The sequence below is a fragment of the Pecten maximus genome, chromosome 1, assembly GCF_902652985.1.
Source record: "Pecten maximus chromosome 1, xPecMax1.1, whole genome shotgun sequence".
Taxonomy (NCBI): Eukaryota; Metazoa; Mollusca; class Bivalvia; order Pectinida; family Pectinidae; genus Pecten; species Pecten maximus.
The window spans coordinates 38,490,303-38,512,604 of NC_047015.1; the positions used below are offsets into that span (position 1 = coordinate 38,490,303).

At 36.1% G+C, this 22,302-nt stretch overlaps 1 protein-coding gene across 1 annotated transcript; it reads left to right on the top strand.

Moving 5' to 3' along the window:
• Window positions 1–7,378: 7,378 nt before the first annotated feature.
• LOC117332979 lies at window positions 7,379–22,036 on the top strand. The gene is made up of 3 exons (XM_033892073.1): window positions 7,379–7,878; window positions 15,496–15,673; window positions 16,922–22,036. Exons 2-3 carry the CDS (start codon window positions 15,506–15,508, stop codon window positions 17,828–17,830), a joined length of 1,077 nt encoding a protein of 358 aa, XP_033747964.1. The 5' UTR covers window positions 7,379–7,878; window positions 15,496–15,505; the 3' UTR covers window positions 17,831–22,036.
• Window positions 22,037–22,302: the final 266 nt, after the last annotated feature.

Sequence of the window (22,302 nt, forward strand, 5' to 3'; positions counted from 1 at the left end):
TATGTTTGTTGGATGCTGATTTGTATTGATGAATTTTACATAATACAAACATTCTGTATGTCTCCTCTGTCAGACATACCATCAACAGCCTCTAATAAAGTGTTTGGAGATTAGGGGGGGGGGGGGGGGGGGGGGCGGCATCAACAGCCTCTAATAAAGTGTTTGGAGACTAGGGGGGGGGGGGGGGGGGTGAAACATTATTTATATCACTCAGAACAATGACAGACATGCTAATAGATTTGATAAAGATCAAAACATAGGATTTCCATCCAGGAAATGATCATAGATATGATATCAGTCTGATGGTGATATTTATGTTTTCCTTTTTGACCGACCCTGAATATTTTGTGCAAATTAAAGACTTCGGCATACTTTCAAGGTCACATGGGTCAACTATTTTAAAATATTCAAACAAAACAAGAGACTGAAATTGATGATATTGGGCCAGAAGCATGTTGAGATGAAGGCTGTCATTTTTCACATTAATGATTTTTTTGGACCTACTTCCAACCTCATTAGTTTCTTTTGAAAGTTTAAAAAAGTTTAGGGTAGTATAGCACACGTTACTTGGAGTGATGATAGTGTGCTTATTTAGGATGGATATTAATGACGTAAATTGAGTTTGAAAGTCATGTGAATTACTAATAAGACTTCTAACAAAGTTTTTCTTCATAGCTGTATGACCATATGTATTGGCCTCGTTTATCAATACACTCAATATAATCCTTGAATATATATTGAGTGTATGGACAGACGAGGCTTATACTTATAGTATGACACACATACATGGTCTTTATTTTCCATGGGGACTTGGCACGAATTTGTAATCCACGGCCAATGGGTGCCAAGTCCCTGTGCAAAATAAAGAGTAGCAGACAATACTGGCATGTATATTTGTGAAAGAAGCAACTTGATTTCATTTATGCACTTCATTCAAGAACAAATCAGGGTGCGATTATAGGAAAAATCTATCAATCAATTGATTAACCAATCAATCAATCAATCAATCGATCGATCGATCGATCAATCAATCAAATCCATCGATCGATCGATCAATCAATCAATCAATCAATCAATCAGTCAGTCAGTCAGTCAGTCAGTCAGTCAATCAATCAATCAATATACATATCTTGGTCTCCGATGTTAGCCTACAGTAAACTGTGATACAAGGTTTACAAAGCTGGGAGGCAGATTTCACACCTGGTTATAAAGATATATCTGTATAGTGATTAAATATGTAGGTCAGTGTATGTCATGACAGGTAGGTAAAGCATGTAATGTACATACATGTTTAGGGTTATCGTTCAGGTCAGTAACTGGTAATATGCCATCCACATTTGTACTGCCTCAGGCCCAGTGTTAATTGACCATTATGACCACATAAAGTGACACTTGCTGTTCAACAGGTTATCTTATTTAGGTACAGGTGACCACATCGCACAAAATGCAGTTTTTAGAAGAAAAAAGGTGATCCAACCAATGAGCTTGATGCTCTACACGTGCAGATGTGGGAAATGCCTAATTTATTTTATTGCATGTCATTACAGGCGGTTTTTTATTATCTTCTATTTTAGAAACACCGGTGAGCACTAGATTAATTTCAGCTGTATTCAACTACATTTTGGAGGGAAGAAGGAAAAATTGCCTCCTCCCCAGCAAAATCGGAGATTTTCTTCAGTGCCGTCTGCTTAAAGGACATCGAAGCGCGAAACTTGACGAGCTGCCACCATTACAATTCCTAAGATCTTATATTTCTTCTGTTGGAAGACAGACAAACGAACGCCCAGTAGGGAAAAGGGTTTTTAGCTCACCTGGACCAAAGGTCCGGTGAGCTTATATCATGGCGCGGCGTCCGTCGTCCATCCGTCCGTCCGTCCGCCCGTCAGCATCTGCTTCAAATCCTACAAGTCAAAAAGCTCTCATTGGATTTTTACCAAATTTGGTCAGAAACATTCTTGGCGGAAGGGGATAAGATTTTGCATTAATGGTGACTCTGACCCCCAAGGGGCCAAAGGGGCGGGCCCAATATGGGAAATAGAGGTAATTCCTTTAAATCGCTACTTGTCATAAAGTTATGAATGGATTTGAACCCAATTTGGTTAGAAACATCCTTGGGGGAGGGGGAACAGATTTTGTATAAATGGTGACTCTGACACCCGATGGACCAAAGGGGCGGGGCCCCATAGGGGAAATAGAGGTAATTCTTTAAATTGCTACTTCTCATAAAGTTATGAATGGATTTGAACCCAATTTAGTCAGAAACATCCTTGGGGGAAGGGGAACAGATTTTGCATAAATGGTGACTCTGACCCCCAAAGGGGTGGGCCCAATAGGGGAAATAAACGTAATTCATCTAAATCTCTACTAGTCAATAACTCATAAGTGATGAATGCATGTTCTAAAAACTCTCAATTCTTGAGATCTTTCAGACCTTAGAGAGTCTGGACTTCATTATTTCTTTAAAGCAGTTGGGATCCCCACACTATAACCATATTTAGCATTGTTTAAGATTTACAAATAAAACCAATTGAACATGTACATTATTTTGACATTTGGTCTAATCCAACCATGTGAGCGATACAGGCCCCATGGGCCTCTTGTTCTTTTTTCTCATTTTACATAATAACGTTTATACTTCTAAACTATGTGGTGAAATATGTTGCCCAGCAAAGGGTGTTCAGGTGGTGTAGTGGATAGCGCACACGCCTTCATTAAGTCGACAGGAGCTAGATTTTCTGACCGGAAGATAAAATTAGGGTCACCCGCCCGACCACGTTTATTTTCATTGAAAATCTGAGTTAGGGAACAGTCCTTAAATTCTGCAATGCAGTTCTGTGGGGAAAATAGAGTTAAAGAATTTCCCTAAGTTCAGAAAAATTGATGAAACTTGACTTTGAAAGTTACTAGAGGGACTTTGGGATAAATTGCATGATACGTTCTATACATCTTCTTGTATCCTGATGTATCGTGTTAGGGTTCAGCGCTAATACACTCCATACATATCACGATAGTTCCAAATATACCTACAATATATTTCCTAATGTTCATGGGCTTGTAAGTACATGTATCTTTAACCACAGGTATACGCCTACATGATTTCAAAAACAATATACAACAGTATTACATAATAATACTAGACTACATGTATATATATCTATTTAATCTATTTGTTTCATTCAAATTCAAATAAGCGAGTTCCTGTGCTTTAACTTTTTTTATCAGCGTTTTAGTTCTTTTGCAAGTGAACAGAGATAAACCTTTCAAAAGATCTGCAATGTAATGTGTCAATCATCGAAATTGAGCGTTGTTAAACTTACTCTTAACACGGACAAAAGACTAAAACTGAAACTGAATCCACCATAGCCCTACTGACCTTTGTCGTACTCCGTTCCCTCTGCATGCTGAAAAAAACTAGACTCAATTATCCCCCTTTTTACCAATTCACAACTGAGAATCCAGGGGGATTCCGAGGCCTGCTTATCTAAGAGTTTATTTTGAGAATCAACATTCCTTATTTTGACCGCCAGGTATTTTTTAATGGCTAATACTCTTCCAAAATTCACAGTCCAAAAACTATTCTAAAATATAATTATGGAGGGAACGCCCGTCGGATCATCCTCATTGTTAATTCTACTTTATAGTTAATTGAAAAGGAAATTATAAGGAACTATATTATTGACATAAATTGTCAATTAAAACACGCCCAAAATATATTATCTAGATATCTATGTCAATCAAAGTGGCGTGGTCGATTTCCTTGAATCTGATTGCAGCTTTGTCGAGCATGCGTACATGTTTCTAGGGGCAGACGTGTGAAGGCACTGAGAGGCAGCCATATTGGAAAGTTTCAGAGATTCGAAATTTCAAAGAAGAATGATTATTAGAAAAACAAAGAAAACAATAGAAGATTACCGAGGTATGGTTATGTTGTTTCGACGTTTTATCACGCAATCGTGCAAAACAAATCTTAAACAGTTTCTGAACATTTTGGCATTATCTATAATATTCCTTTAATCATTTGGTTGTTTGTTCATGTTTTCTAAATCTATGAGAGTTACTCACGCCGGAAGAGTCTTGGACATGATTGAATTATTGTGCTAACATTACTGCTAATATTAAGTGCCGCTTCACTTCCAAACTCGACAAGACCTCGATAACATTTTATAATGTTTTTAATGTCGATCCGTATCTATGACAGGTGTATAGATGTACTGGTACAGTTCCATTACGTGACTATAGAGTTCGGCAGGACGGTATGACGATGCTATTATCATTTCTTTATTTCCTCCAAATTGAAGAGTTACAAAAAGAAATATACATTGCTGTCAAAAAATACAAATCAAGTATCATCTATTGGTAATTGAATGAACATAAACACATCAATTAATTACAGAGATGACGGGGTAAAGTAATGCATTATGAAATAGTTAAATAACTACAGAAAGAAAGGTCACGTAAGTCAAAATAAACTATACTCAATCCCACTCACTCCAAAAAATACCAAATTACTAAATCATTTTAGTTAGATAAACACCCAAGAGTAAAAATCTTGCTCAAACACTACCGGTATATTATACGTAATTGTCTAGACTCCAGTTTACGCATGTAAGTTGGATTGATATAACTGGATTGATTGACCATGCAATTAAAGTTAAAAAAAATAGGGATGGATAGTGTTTTGATTTAAATGGTACATAGTATCATTATTATGGGCATTAGGGAACTGTAACATGGAAAACTTTGGACAAGTATTGAAATCAGGCGTTTGGGTATACTATCTTGGTATTGACACAGACCAATTTGTAATTGAGACTCTATTACAGAAAGTATCTTACGATTTAGGACTGATGACAACATTTAATGATTTGGCATATTTTGAATTGCTACTTTGTTATTCAGGTCGGGCACCAACCCGAAAATCAGTCTATATCATGTTATCAACCCATTAATAAGTTGTCTATGCTATGCAATTTTGTAAATAAATGAAATGTTCATGAAAATAAATCCATATAGATAATACCATTCCTGTTGTCTTTTCGTATTGACATGATTAAATTCGGTATTTTATCCATATTATTTAATTTGTTATTTTATATCATTTGTAATGTTTAATGTTTTACGTTATAACATGTTTGCAAAGTGCTCGTGTCACCACGTTCTAAATCTTCGTAATATCAAGTACATCAATAATTAGGTAAACATGAGTTCTTGTTAGTACTTAGTACATCTATAATTAGTTAAGTCGTTAAGTCGTGGTCCTTGTTGGCACCTTTACATCTATCTAGTACATCAATAATTAGGTAAGTCTGGGTCCTTGTTGGTATCTTTACATCTATCTAGTACATCAATAATTAGGTAAGCCGGGATCCTTGTTGGCACCTTTACATCTGTCTAGTACATCAATAATTAGGTAAGTCTGGGTCATGTTTGGTACCTTTACATCTGTCTAGTACATCAATAATTAGGTAAGTCTGGGTCCTTGTTGACAACTCTACATCTATCTAGTACATCAATAATTAGGTAAGTCTGGGTCCTTGTTGGTATCTTTACATCTGTCTAGTACATCAATAATTAGGTAAGTCTGTGTCATGTTTGGTACCTTTACATCTGTCTAGTACATCAATAATTAGGTAAGTCTGGGTCATTGTTGGCACCTTTACATCTGTCTAGTACATCAATAATTAGGTTAGTCTGGGTCATGTTTGGTACCTTTACATCTATCTAGTACATCAATAATTAGGTAAGTCTGGGTCATGTTTGGTACCTTTACATCTATCTAGTACATCAATAATTAGGTAAGTCATGGTCATTGTTGGCACCTTTACATCTGTCTAGTACATCAATAATTAGGTAAGTCTGGGTCCTTGTTGGCACCTTTACATCTGTCTAGTACATCAATAATTAGGTAAGTTTGGGCCCTTGTTGGCACCTTTACATCGATCTAGTACATCAATAATTAGGTAAGTCTGGGTCCTTGTTGGCACCTTTACATCGATCTAGTACATCAATAATTAGGTAGTCTGGGTCCTTGTTGGCACCTTTACATCTGTCTAGTACATCAATAATTAGGTAAGTCTGGGTCCTTGTTGGCACCTTTATATCTATCTAGTACATCAGTAATTAGGTTAGTCTGGGTCCTTGTTGGCACCTTTACATCTATCTAGTACATCAATAATTAGGTAAGTCTGGGTCCTTGTTGGCACCTTTACATCGATCTAGTACATCAATAATTAGGTAGTCTGGGTCCTTGTTGGCACCTTTACATCTGTCTAGTACATCAATAATTAGGTAAGTCTGGGTCCTTGTTGGCACCTTTATATCTATCTAGTACATCAGTAATTAGGTTAGTCTGGGTCCTTGTTGGCACCTTTACATCTGTCTAGTACATCAATAATTAGGTAAGTCTGGGTCCTTGTTGGCACCTTTACATCTACCTAGTACATCAATAATTAGTAAGTCGGGGCCCTTGTTGGCACATTTACATCTGTCTAGTACATCAATAATTAGGTAAGTCTGGGTCCTTGTTGGCACATTTACATCTGTCTAGTACATCAATAATTAGGTAAGTCTGGGTCCTTGTTGGTACCTTTACATCTGTCTAGTACATCAATAATTAGGTAAGTCTGGGACCTTGTTGGTACCTTTACATCTGTCTAGTACATCAATAATTAGGTAAGTCTGGGACCTTGTTGGCACCTTTACATCTGTCTTGTACATCAATAATTAGGTAAGTCTGGGACCTTGTTGGCACCTTTACATCTGTCTAGTACATCAATAATTAGGTAAGTCTGGGACCTTGTTGGCACCTTTACATCTGTCTAGTACATCAATAATTAGGTAAGTCTGGGACCTTGTTGGCACCTTTACATCTGTCTAGTACATCAATAATTAGGTAAGTCTGGGTCCTTGTTGGTACCTTTACATCTGTCTAGTACATCAATAATTAGGTAAGTCTGGGTCCTTGTTGGTACCTTTACATCTGTCTAGTACATCAATAATTAGGTAAGTCTGGGTCATGTTTGGTACCTTTACATCTACTAGTACATCAATAATTAGGTAAGTCTGGGTCCTTGTTGGTACCTTTACATCTGTATAGTACATCAATAATCAGATAAGTCTGGGTCCTTGTTGGTATCTTTAAGTAATCGAATACTTCAGTAATTAGGTAAGTCTGGGACCTTGTTGGCACCTTTTACATCCATTAGGTACACCAGGAAAGGTATGATAGGGTCATGTATGGCTAATGTTTAACATGTAACCTACCAACGGTTCCGTTCCGACACTTTATATATACGTGTAATAACTAGCCGGCGGTCACAGCATAGTGATCTATCAACGATCACTAAACAGAACTACCTCATGTCCATCCCAAAGTAGGGACCATGACGTCATCAGCGAATATCAATATACACCGATGGTCAAATATTTCTTTCATATGGTCATTGTAATGATCGCGATCCTTCTAGAGAGGGAGATGTGTTAAGTTAGGGACATATTTTAACCTGGATTTACATATGGACGGAATCTATACCGCCAATCTATGTTTATCAAGACCATGGGAACGTTTTGTGTCCAAGAAAAAGCATACGGTCGCAACGCCAACAGGAATTACATGGGAAATTTCGTTTAAATAGGTGAAAGTGTGGTGTTATTAGACTCACTACGTACATGACGCGTGGGCCATGAATCTAAAATTTAATTGTGAATCATATCCTGATTAAGACGCTGTCGTATAGGACCCACGAGAGGATGCTCTAACTCATGATCGCTCTCTTCCGTTTCTCGTATATTTCATGTGACCCTACACTGGCTGGAGTGGACCGAACTGGATTAATTGAAGATAACAACTTCGTTCAACAACACTGTATTTAATTTAAAGTAAGTACACACCTTAATTTGATTCTATTACTCGATCAATGTACAACGTCAGGTAGTGATAGACAACATTTGAGTGACTCCTTGATTTCTTATTTCTGTTTTTTTTCCGAGGTAGTGTTATCGTTAATGTCAAGATAAAGGGACACGTTTATGCATACTTCAAAAGGATTACTTTGCATTATACTACTCATTCCCATGCCAGGAATGTTAATATTTGCGTATATACGTTCATTATACAGGCATTGTTCTTGTTGTAGTTTATGTTAGGTATTACGTGGAATGTCAATACCTGTGTACAGGTAATACATTGCTTTTTAGCCATTGTTTGCTGTAGTTTATGATAACTAAGCTGTATCTAATCATATTTCACCAAGCTTCTATTCAACTTTGAATCAAGACATGTCACTTTTTAGATATATAGCGATCAATCATAAATCCATCAGTAGGTCCTCTGTGATATCTACCAAATAAACCCACCGTCATACGAGACGCCATTAGCGAAATATATTCCGTTGGCTGAGTCATAAATAAATATTATACATGTATTACACAACATTATGCCAGGCTACATGTATACTATACAATCCATATATACAATATAAATATACACACATATATATACACGATATTAATTATACATCCAGAGAAGTCCGGCTGTCCAGTTGGACAGCGCGTGCATGCCCCTGGCCTCCTTCGACATTTATATTAGCGGACATATCATGACTACTTATTAGGCACTGACGTGAACGGCGATGCTATTCATTTGGAAAATAATGCACCGAGGATATTCTGTGTAGCAAATCATTACAAAATGGCAGTGTCTATAGCATATCACATGATTGCACATTTTACACAATTAAACAATTGGGTCGTCTATCTATTGTTCTACGCCTAATGTTTATGTAAAAGTGTATTCTATTGTCTTCCTCTACCTCGATAATTAATACAAAATAAAGTTTTAACTGAAATATTTTGTGTATGAACGTGTTTTTATGATTTTATTTTTGTCACTTCATTTGGTAATTATCTTTTAGATATAAAGAAGGATTATTTATATGTGTATCTCAAAATTTAATGTCTTTTTGTAAAATTCTTTGAATACAAATAAAAAAAAAGTTTAGTTCAATAGCTTTTTTCAAATATGTGTATTTTTTAAGTCTTTCAGTTATTCAAATGTTACTAAATAATTCAAAATCTATAACTATTGCAATTCAAATACATTTGTATATTAATACTAAGGGTTAGATAAAACATTTTTTACAACTTACTTATACCCATAAAACTAGTGAGCGTTTTTACGGAGCAAATCGTGAGATTGTTAATGGACTGATCTATAGGAATTTAACAATGGTGTTTTACGGCTTGTTTATGGTTCAGTTTGTTTGTGATTTATACATTAGACCTCGATTGCCGCATTAATGAATCAGTGTCATACATGCGTGGCTAGTTTTATTATTATTGTAAAACAAAGCCGAATTGGAGCGTGGAACATTTAGGATAATAACCTTATATTTCTTCTGATGCTCAGTTACTTGAGATATTTACTTTATGTTTGTGTCATTATAAAGTGTCATCTAAAGTAAATATGTAATTTGCTGTTGTTTACAATGGCGTAGAATATCAATAAATCACAAAGATATGACGTATACGATTCTCATTCTTTCTTCACTGCTTGAGATTTTGAATTTTTAAAAATATTATTCAAACACGATGATATTATGTTTTCTAACTTAATTAGCAATCAAGAATAAGAAACGGACAACAACAGAAACAAACAATGAAAGCTAAATGTATAAGGTAATATAATATGTACGTTAGACGAATGTGTGAAAGATGTTCTTGGCGGAGATATTAATATACCATCTTTACATCGTATGATGGATGTGTTAAGTATGTAGGTAAAAGCTAGTGCTATATGATTTGTCGTCGCTATATGTTATGTAAATATACATGTATACAGATATATAAGTCTGACAAGAGGACAGTCAGTGGTGAGGTATGATTTATAACACTGTATCCAACACTCCCTTTTAAAGTAGAGAGACGTGTTGGACTGGTGTACCGCTATCATATACAACAAATGTACTATAAACGGGCATCACACCCAATAGGTCCATCTCTTGTTTGTATAAGGCGACTAATATGTGTGGAAAGAATGTGTTTATTTTCTGCCGATGAGACATTAGATAAACTAAAGTTTGTATTCTGCTTTTATACTCTACCTATCTGTAGTGGTGTCAGAACTGTTTTTTGGGTACCACTTGTCGTTTTAGGCGAATATGGCATGAGTTTCCTCTGGCCATGACACCATCTCTGGTGAAGGGACCCTACACCAGACATGGTATCAGGGCAAGAGGAAACTCGGGTCAAGGCGACTAATGTTGACTAAATTTATGCTGATGAGGCGATAGGGAAACCAAAATTAATTTCCTGTCCCCCTTTCACCACTTGTAAAGGTGTTTTTATTCTTCATTTAGCGGTGTCATCTTGGAACCCCTGGTCGTAACGATTGATATGACTTGTGTAATGTGCTGACGAAACAGCGGGGACTCAAAATGATGAATTTGTTGCTCCCATTGCAACACTGAAACATACATTTGTTTATTTTCCTCTCGTTTACTTTTAGTGGTATCTCCTTGGAAAACTTGTCAGTAAAATAAAGCTACACTGTCCAGGTATGTCATTTCGGTGACACATTAACCTGACCCAACCAGATGTGAACACTATATCGTAACCTGCTAGTTTGTGTGTGTGTGTGTGTGTTAGAACTGCTCCACTGAATTCTAATGCTAGATTATCTCCCCCTAGTTTGAAACTTAGGATCAGACATATTCCTAGAGACCAAAATCATAAATGTTAAGTTTATCTATAATTTTAATATTCTAGACAGGAAGCCAGTCTACCTGCTTGTAGCCAGGGCACAAATCTCCAAACACTGAACTAGTACAGTACGAAAAGAAACGGAAAAAGAAAACGGTGACAAATTTATGAGAGGTTTTATTGTAGTCATTTTAGAATAAATATCAATAAATGCAAATTTATTTTATAATAAACCGTGGTGTATACAGATTACGGCCTCGTATGTTGTTTCGAAGACGTAAAACCCAGGACAAACTACATGTATTTATAAAAATATCTATGAAATATGATAGTTTACCTGTTCTCAATGTGTATTTACTATGATTTATGTCAAAAACGTTATAGCATTATCTAGCGCGATTTTGATTGCTTTTCTAGATTTGATTGTGTCGTCATCATAATTAATGCATTAAAATAAATTAGTTCATATATTTGTACAAAAAATCGCTTAAGTACTTGAAATTGAATTATGAATTCACCGTTGTCTGCAGAAAAATAGATATGACAGGGGAAGTCTACAGTAGTGGTTCATATGAGCAGGTCAATGTTCTGGCGTATCGCGATGTCTACTTTTTCATCTCTAGATAACATATCTAGTTGTGTTGGTTTGGCGATGATCTATTGTTTTAGTGAAGACAACCTTGTCCCGGAAATTACGCATTGTCGTCTGATATGACAAATCGTTTATCATCCGTTAATGTTTTTACGTATATTTTCTTTTGTTTGTTGTAAAGGTTGCCATTTTCAATTGGTTCTATTTGCATGCATAGCCATTATCGAGGGTAGGATACATTCGCGATACAAAAACAGTTGAAACTAAAATTAATTAAAAAAAAAAAAAAAAAAACTCAATCCAAACAGGAGCATCAGGAGATAATAAGGCATGTCAGTGGGGATCATTGAAATAACAGGTCATTTGTTATAGCAATTGAAGTCAAAAAATATAATTTAGAATATAAAAATAAATAAATAAAAACATGTAAATGAAAAATCTTTGAATAAAGTAACAGTAAACTCCTAATCAAATACTGTATACCTGGCAAGCTTCGCCTCCGTTTAATTTCGTCATTTTCGCCCTTTGATAACAGGGCGAATTTAAGATGACGAAGAAAATTTCTAGCTCAATTGAAGGATTAACAAGTCATCTGATATAGGCCAATTGTAGCCGAACCCAAAAATACCCTCGTGCTTACAGTATACAGGTTGTATTTTTGCGTTCCCTACTGCAATATAGCGTAAAGCATTACAGTCTCATTGAATATCTTTAAAATAAGAAATATAGTTTAGCATGTTTTAAATCATTATCCACTACTCAACTATCGTGGTTTCATTTCAACATCTTCTACAAGCATCTTTAATCACAGCTGACATTTGTTTTTCTGCTTCCATTGTAAATCTGTCGACTTTTTGTGTTCTTCCCCATTTCGACTGGTTATCCCTGTTCCGTATAAAATGTGGCCGCACAGGCTGTTGCGATACTATTTACAGTGAGACGAAATTTTAAGGGGGAACTATCCTCTGCTAAAACCCTTTTCACCGTATCTTAACAGTAAAGAGGACGTGGATTAATGAAAAAGACTACAACACGATAGTCCATTTGTCTCAGACAAGTATGTACTGACTTGTGTTACAATCACTAACCCATTTGGTAATCGTTTCGTAACGCTCAAATCCTTCAATTTTGTATTGCAATTACTAAACCCCGCAATAACCAATTTGTTCCAATCACTTAATCTCTGCTACAATCACTCTAATTAATTTCAAAACAGGTCTTCATTACAGTTAATAATTTACTAAATCCCTCTTATAACCCAACTATTTTGTGTTACCATCCTAGTTCTTTTTTGATGATTTCACCAAGATTTGTATCATATAAATATATTATGTCATCGAAAAAGACGCTAGCCCTTCTGGAACTGTCAACTATTTCAATGAAAATCTTACTTTGTGTTGAAATTATAGCCTCTATTTAATATCGATATTATCTGTTTGTGTTTCAATTACCAAAACGCTGTTATAACAAATCTTTTTTGCATTTTATTATTTCAAGAATAATTCATGTAATTACAAAATGAATTAAATTGTTTCTGTAGTCAACTTAATCCATTTTTGCAATAACTAAATCGCTGTGCCCACTGTTAGATAGAAAGTTTTACTTTTTTGTTCAAATCATGTACATTACAAGCCATTACTTTAATATAATGGAAATGTAAGGCTATATATCTCCGAGGTCAAATGTGTGAAGTATCCACACTTTTAAATCATGTCCAGATAGTCTGTGACGAAGAATGTGTTTTGACTACATGTGCATAAAGTTTGATAACATAATATATTACGCTCGGAGTTTACATTAACAAATACACTTTTAAGATATAGTAAAACTGATAACACATCTATAACTAGGCAATAATAAGCTATAACAGCCATCATCTTCAAGTTTTAACTTTAATAATTCATATCAAATGGGAAATTTATTACCATAAACGCCCAAAAATAACATTATTATACCTATTTGATATGCAAAATATATTTTCTCTTAAAGTGACATATTCTAAGCTGTCTTTCTCTTGACAGGTGTAAGGCTCCTCTGTTCGTGGATGGTTTGCACTTTACAAAATCCTGTTGATCTATTTTCAAAATTCAAAAAGGTGGACTAAGAAAGAGAAATATCAAGATACCGTTACACATAACACATTTCTCAAATGTTCATCGAGGTTCTTCACTTTTTGAGTGGCATTAAAAGAAAATATAATAGCAAAAAATGATTTTTTTTTTGTCCTTTTTTTTTTTTTTTTTTTTTACTTTTCCCCCTTTTTCATTCTTCTTTGGTGGCGTTTACACGTCCCTCTAACATGCAATAAAATCTGTTTAAGCGTCAAAATGTCGTTAGATACGTAATGGTATTTTCGAGATTAGTAAGATTGTTATTGTGTCAACATGCAATTTCCAATACGTCCAAGAACAGGCAGTGACCTATATAATTCGGCTTACAAGAAGTGCACAACTAAGAATAGTCAATAACCTGTACAAATCGTTTCACACCTTTTATCCTTTAGAAAAGTGCACCAATATGGCCTGTTCAGTATTATATATGTAACATAAACTATTTCCGGTCCGTACTTATACTGTATCCTTGACCTAAGGAGGTCTAAGCTGTCATGTGACGATAGAATGACTGTTAATCATTCACTCAAAACTGCCAATACACATCCACTGGTCACTCAGGGGTCAATTTACCTCTTAGGGACATTACTCCAATAGGTACTTTCGGGTGTTGTAGGTACATGTAGATCGACCTTCAGAAAAATGTAGTTCTGGCGTTTTATATTCATAGGAGTATGAAATAATATAATATAACTTGTACAGGGAAAATGAGGCATACATAATGTTCCAGAATGGTTCTAGTTCATACACTGCAATATAATTTATAATGTATAACCATGTTTGTTTTAATGCAAGAATAAATCATTTATTTTACATAGTTTTGTTCCTTCGTCTTTTACTCTGTTCTCTGTTATGCTTTTACCGGGTAGTACTGACATGCTATACTAATCTGATGTGTTACATTATCAGATAATTATCACCTCATGTGTGATATTATTAGATACAAAATTTAATTACCGATAATAAGGTCTTTTTTCTAATACATTTATACGAGATCCATTCAATAAATTAGTTCATTAGCGTCACAAACCAAATGTATGAATTACATTGTTGATATTTTCTATTAAAATTCCCCAAATTTTGGCAGCAATGCAATTTCGGGAACGCGGAAATGCTGCTCGATGTCAACGATGGTGTCTTCGGTGTATACTGTCGAGATATTGGAGACTTGAGTCTGGCAAATAAGATTGGTGGTCAATCTGTGATGCTTCATCTTGATTCAAAAACGTATTTACAACTACTTGTGTGGTTGAAGCATTGCCATTAACAAGCAACGTGCCATTCAGTCCTTTACTTTGGCGCTTTTCATTCAGATTTGCTCTGTCATTTTTAATTAGTTTAGTTTAAACATATTTTATTTTAAAAAAGCAAATGCAATTGGACACAAGTTATACAACTTAGTAACGACCACTTTCAATTGTACATACTCTCTATAAAGCTTGACATTGATGGTTTCCCTGTCCTTGTTTGATATCCCCAGTAAATAACTTATTTTCTCTTTACCGTATTATAGAAGTGCTGTTCAGATGTCAACAAATGCGGAATATATTGTTACTAAACTAAATCCTGTCTTTAGTCCTAGTTTCTAATCTTTAAAACACTATATTCGTATGTGATGCATTGCCATCTGAAATATCAACCATGTACACTATATAATAGCTCAAGCATAATGTTTTTACATAAGCAATGTTGAAACACAACAGGCCTGCCTGATATTGTTTTCTCTTTCACAGCTTATAGTTCTTTAATATACTACAGAAATGATATGTGCAATGTACATGTATCTGTTTTGGATGTAAAATCATAGCGGGTTTTAATATAGGCTTGTATTTCTTCCGAATTCGTGTTTAAGTTTAAAAAAAACACATGGGTGCATACATTGCATGCATGAAAATGTACAGTTCTGTGTCTCTTTTCATTAATTATGTATAAGTTTTTACCTACATGTATTTAAAAAGATATTGGCCATAGAACAGAACAGTTGATTACTTTATATTAAAAATAGGTTAACATAAATTGTTTGGGCAATAACTAATGAGAAGAAAAAAGGCAATTAATACATATTCTAAATACATGTATTCTTGTATATAACAGATCAGGAAAAATGTGGATGAAATTCCTGCTTTTCAACATCTTCCTGTCATACGCAGTTAACTCTGTGTACGGTCACGGTCGGCTTATCGATCCGCCATCTCGTTCCACTATGTGGAGGTACGGCTTCAACAATCCGCCAAACTACAACGACAACCAGCTCTACTGCGGAGGAGTTCAGGTAAAATGATAACTAGCTCAACTGTAAGGGAGTTCAGGTAAAAAGATAACTAGCTCTACTGTTAGGGAATTCAGGTAAAAGATAACTAGCTCTAATGTAATGAAGTTCAGGTAAAATGATAACTAGCTCTAATGGAAGGGAGTTCAGGTAAAATGATAACTAGCTCTACTGTAAAGGAGTTCAGGTAAAATGATAACGAGCTCTACTGTAAGGGAGTTCAGGTAAAATGATAACTAGCTCTACTGTAAGGGAGTTCAGGTAAAAGATAACTAGCTCTAATGGAAGGGAGTTCAGGTAAAACGATAACGAGCTCTAATGTAATGGAGTTCAGGTAAAATGATAACCAGCTCTAATGGAAGGGAGTTCAGGTAAAAGATAACTAGCTCTAATGGAAGGGAGTTCAGGTAAAAAGATAACTAGATCTACAATAAGGGAATTCAGGTAAAATGATAACAAGCAATACTGTTATGGAGTTCAGGTAAAATGATAACTAGTTCTACTTTGTTTAAGAATGACGTGATCTACGGCTGAGGAATCGTGATAAATGATCATATATTTACTGTGGAGTTTTTTTGAAATTATTACTTTATTTACTGTATATTGATACCTTTATTTACTGTTGAGTTCAGGTAAATGATAACTAGCTCTACTGTAAGGGAGTTCAGGTAAAATGATAACTAGCTCTACTGTAAGGGAGTTCTGGTAAAATGATAACTAGCTCTACAATAAGGGAGTTTGGGTAAAAAGATAAGTAGCTCTAATGTTATCGAGTTCAGGTAAAAAGATAACTAGTACTAATGTAAGGGAGTTCAGGTAAAATGATAACTAGATCTACTGTAAGAGAGTTCAGATAAAATGATAACTAGATCTACTGTAAGTAATTCAGGTAAAATTATGACTAGCTCTACTGAAAGGGAGTTTAGGTAAAATGATAACCAGCTCTAATGTAAGGGAGTTCAGGTAAAAAGATAACAAGCTCTACTGTAAGGGCCTTCAGGTAAAATGACAACTTTGTTTCCGTTATAAAAAGGTTCATTCACTCTTGATTGTTTAAGAATGACGTGATCTACTGCTGAGGAATCGTGATAAATGATCATATATTTACTATGGAGTTTTTTTTGAAATTATTACTTTATTTACTGTATATTGATACCTTTATTTACTGTTGAGTTCAGGTAAATGATCACTTTAATTCATGTCATTATATTACAAAATAAAGAATCATCTACATGTATAATTTGTTTTCAGGTTCAATACGAACAAAATGGCGGGAAATGTGGGTTATGTGGCGACATTTGGACAGGTACACACGAAAACGAGGCAGGCGGGAAATATGCCAATGGCATAATAGTACGCACGTTCCAGCCAGGTCAGGTGATGACAGTCGTTGTAGAGTTGACGGCCAATCACAAGGGATACTTCGAGTTTAAACTTTGTGCTAACGACGACCCGCGGAGGAAGGTCACACAGGACTGTCTTGACCAATACGTACTTCAGGTGGTTAACCCTGACATCCGGGGAACTAGATACCCCGTACCCGACAAAAATGGCTACCAGAAACTTGAGTTGCAGGTTCGACTGCCAAGTGGTGTACGGTGTCGGGACTGTTTGTTTCAGTGGAAATACAACGCCGGGAATAGCTGGGGAAGAGACGCAAAAACCGGGGAACAATGTCTTGGGTGTGGAAACCAAGAACAGTTTTATGGATGCGCCGATATTGCAATCGGCCACTCCGACATACAAGAAGGCCTATCTCTCATCACAGGCAAAATCATGAAGAAATCAAACTCTATGACCGTTCCTCCCCCTCCACCAGATGGCCTTACTTTTGGAGACCCTTGGGCAACACGTATTGATCAACAAGACGGACCTCTTGTGACTCAATCCTTTGTTCGAGCAACAGAGGAGGGTGTTATTGTGTACAAAGATTTCGAGGATTTTCGAAGGAGATTTCAAAACAGTAGGATCCAGCCATGCGTGTGTCACTCGTGTGTCGGGATCTACATGTGTATGCGAGTGTTTCTCCAGCGGATGCACTTCTCAGATCACCACGTGGTATCATCGTTTATTCATGATGCTGGTAGCCATGGCCACGTTCTTAGTGACGTATTATGTAAACAAGAATTGATGATGACTGAATATCATTACAAGTTATGATAATGAAACAGAATGTGCCAAATCATAAAATCCAAGCAACCAGATATGATAGAATGAAATCTGATAATGTTGGATTGTAAAATAGACACGTAACAAAACGTGTTTGAGAACGGTGCTGAATTGATGTATTGAATGACTGAGAATGTTTCTTTGCCTTTTCCAACATCCAATTCCTTGGAATGCACATGACTTTGGGAAAATGTATTAAACACTCATTCGTGTAGAACGTCAGTCACCCATATTGAACCACATTTGAATTCAAATTTAATAAGAGTTTTAATCCATTCTGATATTTCGCTAGGAGCAGTAATTAAGATAGTTAATTAGCCTGGCGAAAGAGTCATAATTGCTCATAAAGCGAAGAAATTTGGCAGCAGATTACTTGATAATATAGTCAATGGTACGAATTTCTTCGCAACTAGTGTTCTGCAAATCTGTCTCAGCATCAAGTACCATTGCAGTTATTATTTGTACCTAAAATAATCATTTTTGTAAAAAGTGTTTTACCCGTATACAATAGGTTCGTTAAAGGATCTTCCGTAATTATGCTAACATGCAGAAATTATTTCAACCATTCTTATCAAGTTCTTGAACCATTATCAAGAACTTTCAAATACGGTTGACAACGCAACGTCCCCAATAGTAAATTTCGTATCCAGCCGTGCCGTCATTGCCTAGTTACTATGACACTGGAATCACAACTTGGAAGTGAGGTTCATGTGATAAAAATGACGTTGGTAAAATCTATACCGCGATCGACCACTGACATCAATGTAATTTACGTTCGAGAGATATGCCATCCTTAAATATCTAGAATGAAAATATCTTTATTTAGTTCAGTTCATGCCGAATTCTTGCTTCGTTGGGGACACTAGTATGACTTGGACACTAGCATGATGAGGACACTAGTATGATGGGGACACTAGCATGACTTGGACACTAGTATGACTTGGACACTAGCATGATGAGGACACTAGTATGACTTGGACACTAGCATGACTTGGACACTAGCATGACTTGGACACTAGCATGATGAGGACACTAGCATGACTTGGACACTAGCATGATGAGGACACTAGCATGATGAGGACACTAGTATGACTTGGACACTAGCATGACTTGGACACTAGCATGACTTGGACACTAGCATGATGAGGACACTAGTATGACTTGGACACTAGCATGACTTGGACACTAGCATGACTTGGACACTAGCATGATGAGGACACTAGTATGACTTGGACACTAGCATGATGAGGACACTAGTATGATGAGGACACTAGTATGATGAGGACACTAGCATGACTTGGACACTAGTATGACTTGGACACTAGCATGATGAGGACACTAGTATGATGAGGACACTAGCATGACTTGGACACTAGTATGACTTGGACACTAGCATGATGAGGACACTAGTATGATGAGGACACTAGTATGATGAGGACACTTAGCATGATGAGGACACTAGTATGACTTGGACACTAGCATGATGAGGACACTAGTATGATGAGGACACTAGCATGACTTGGACACTAGCATGATGAGGACACTAGCATGACTTGGACACTAGCATGATGAGGACACTAGTATGATGAGGACACTAGCATGACTTGGACACTAGCATGATGAGGACACTAGTATGATGAGGACACTAGTAATTGTATGATGAAATATGCGCAATAAACTCGTATATCGATTCGTTGCCACATTCTCACTTATTTCTTTGCTGGGAGTATCGCCAAGTTAAGGTCATTTTAGGGTGGTCTTCTCTTGTAGAAGCTGGTGGTCACCTCACTGATCAACATATGGTGACCGCGCTATCCAGAGCAAACTAGTGTGACATTATTGTCTCATATAACAACATTGTCTCAGTTTCCTGGGAAATGCAAACCGGCTCCGGGTAGGGATAAAATACTCACCTTGGAGATATTAGCCTGATTCTCTACCAACTTCAAAGTGTATGTGATGATACTATTTACACTGATTTATATACAAACTTTATTGCTAGATTATCTGCGTTTTCAACAATATCCCTTGTAGTATTTTCATGTTAACCATATTTGTATTAAGAGACCACTTCATATAGTGAAGATGGGCTCGGAATGCAGGTTTGGCTGTATTGTTTGTTGCTATGGGTTGGGTCGCTAGCTCTGATTAGATTGTGTGTGTTTTTTTTTTTTTTTTTTGTTTGTTTTTGTTGTTGTTTTTTTTGCGTTTAGCGATATAATAAGTTCTTCCCCATATACTTGTATCCTTGCATGACGCGATCATCCATTGTCCGTTGATGCAATCAAGTCGATTGTAGTGAAAGTTTTATTAGGTACAATAGTAATATATTACTTCTTTGGTGTGCTTATAATTGAGATTGTTTATGAAAGATAATTATATTAAGATTGAATTCCCTGTTGGTTATATTGGTACATGTACGTGTCGGGCTGATGGTTTACAGTCAACGGAAAATTATTAGAAATATATAAGTGACGCGTGTTTCTGCAAACATCTGTGACAGGGAACGGCACGGCACAATACAGGACTTGGTCGTCAGTCGAAAACATCTGCACGAAAGAACGTGCAGAACCCTGTTAATGGGTAACACTCATAAATAACAAAAGGCAAAACAAAGAATTGTTTGTAACCAGACGCTGTTACAATTGTTACAGCATTTATATATATAAAAAAATGAAACAAAAGAAAATGTATCATTTTCCAGAGAAACGCGTCTTATTACAAATGATTGTGTCCATAATATACTTCACCCAAGTGGGCTTGAATAAGAATCAATAATGCTATAAAAATCCAAATCGTCATAATGCTGACAAAGATTTTTAAAATAAATTCAATTCTTGCTTCGTTGGGGACACTAGTATGACCTGGACACTAGCATCACTTGGACACTAACATGATGAGGACATTATCATGATTTGGACACTAGTATGACTTGGACACTAGCATGACTTGGACACTAGTATGACCTGGACACTAGCATGACTTGGACACTAGCATGATGAGGACATTAGCATGATTTGGACACTAGTATGACTTGGACACTAGTATGACTTGAACACTAGCATGACTTGGACACTAGCATGACTTGGACACTAGCATGACTTGGACACTAGCATGATGAGGACACTAGTATGATGGGGACACTAGTATGACTTGGACACTAGCATGACTTGGACACTAGCATGATGAGGACACTAGCATGATGAGGACACTAGTAATTGTATGATGAAATATGCGCAATAAACTCGTTTATCGATTCGTTGCCACATTCTCACTTATTTCTTTGCTGGGAGTATCGCCAAGTTAAGGTCATTTTAGGGTGGTCTTCTCTTGTAGAAGCTGGTGGTCACCTCACTGATCAACATATGGTGACCGCGCTATCCAGAGCAAACTAGTGTGACATTATTGTCTCATATAACAACATTGTCTCAGTTTCCTGGGAAATGCAAACCGGCTCCGGGTAGGGATAAAATACTCACCTTGGGGATATTAGCCTGATTCTCTACCAACTTCAAAGTCAGTGTATGTGATGATACTATTTACACTGATTTATATACAAACTTTATTGCTAGATTATCTGCGTTTTCAACAATATCCCTTGTAGTATTTTCATGTTAACCATATTTGTATTAAGAGACCACTTCATATAGTGAAGATGGGCTCGGAATGCAGGTTTGGCTGTATTGTTTGTTGCTATGGGTTGGGTCGCTAGCTCTGATTAGATTGTGTGTTTGTTTTTTGTTTTTTGTTTGTTTGTTGTTGTTTTTTTTGCGTTTAGCGATATAATAAGTTCTTCCCCATATACTTGTGTCCTTGCATGACGCGATCATCCATTGTCCGTTGATGCAATCAAGTCGATTGTAGTGAAAGTTTTATTAGGTACAATAGTAATATATTACTTCTTTGGTGTGCTTATAATTGAGATTGTTTATGAAAGATAATTATATTAAGATTGAATTCCCTGTTGGTTATATTGGTACATGTACGTGTCGGGCTGATGGTTTGCAGTCAACGGAAAATTATTAGAAATATATAAGTGACGCGTGTTTCTGTCAAGTTACTATTTTATGCATAGATGTATGTAAATCTAAAACAATGTCTATTTCCTGGCATGATATACTTTGTCAAGGTACGTCAGAACGAGAACATTTTGCACATGGTATCATCCTGTCTGTGATAAAATAAATGTGTATGCTACGAAATGAGTTAGAGTTATCTTTCTTGGTGCTCTAGTGAGATTATTCAAGGGAGGTAACAATTGATATCGTAACCAAGTCAACCTGTACTTGTCTCTTCGTTGGATGCATAATAAATTCGATTTTTCAAAAATCTCTGAAAAAGTGTTATATTTTAATGTTCATATTTGATGCTTTACTACAATATCTACATATTTCGCGTGTTTTTAAGATTATCCATTAGGATACCCGATTTACCAGTGACCTTATCTATATCACTGGGAAATC

What these genes read in the sequence shown, in the direction of transcription:
- LOC117332979 (XM_033892073.1), top strand. Translation starts at nt 15,506, where the DNA reads ATGTGGATGAAATTCCTGCTTTTCAACATCTTCCTGTCATACGCAGTT. An exon ending in TCTACTGCGGAGGAGTTCAG is followed by an intron (nt 15,674 to 16,921) that starts GTAAAATGATAA and finishes ATTTGTTTTCAG; the next exon opens with GTTCAATACGAACAAAATGG.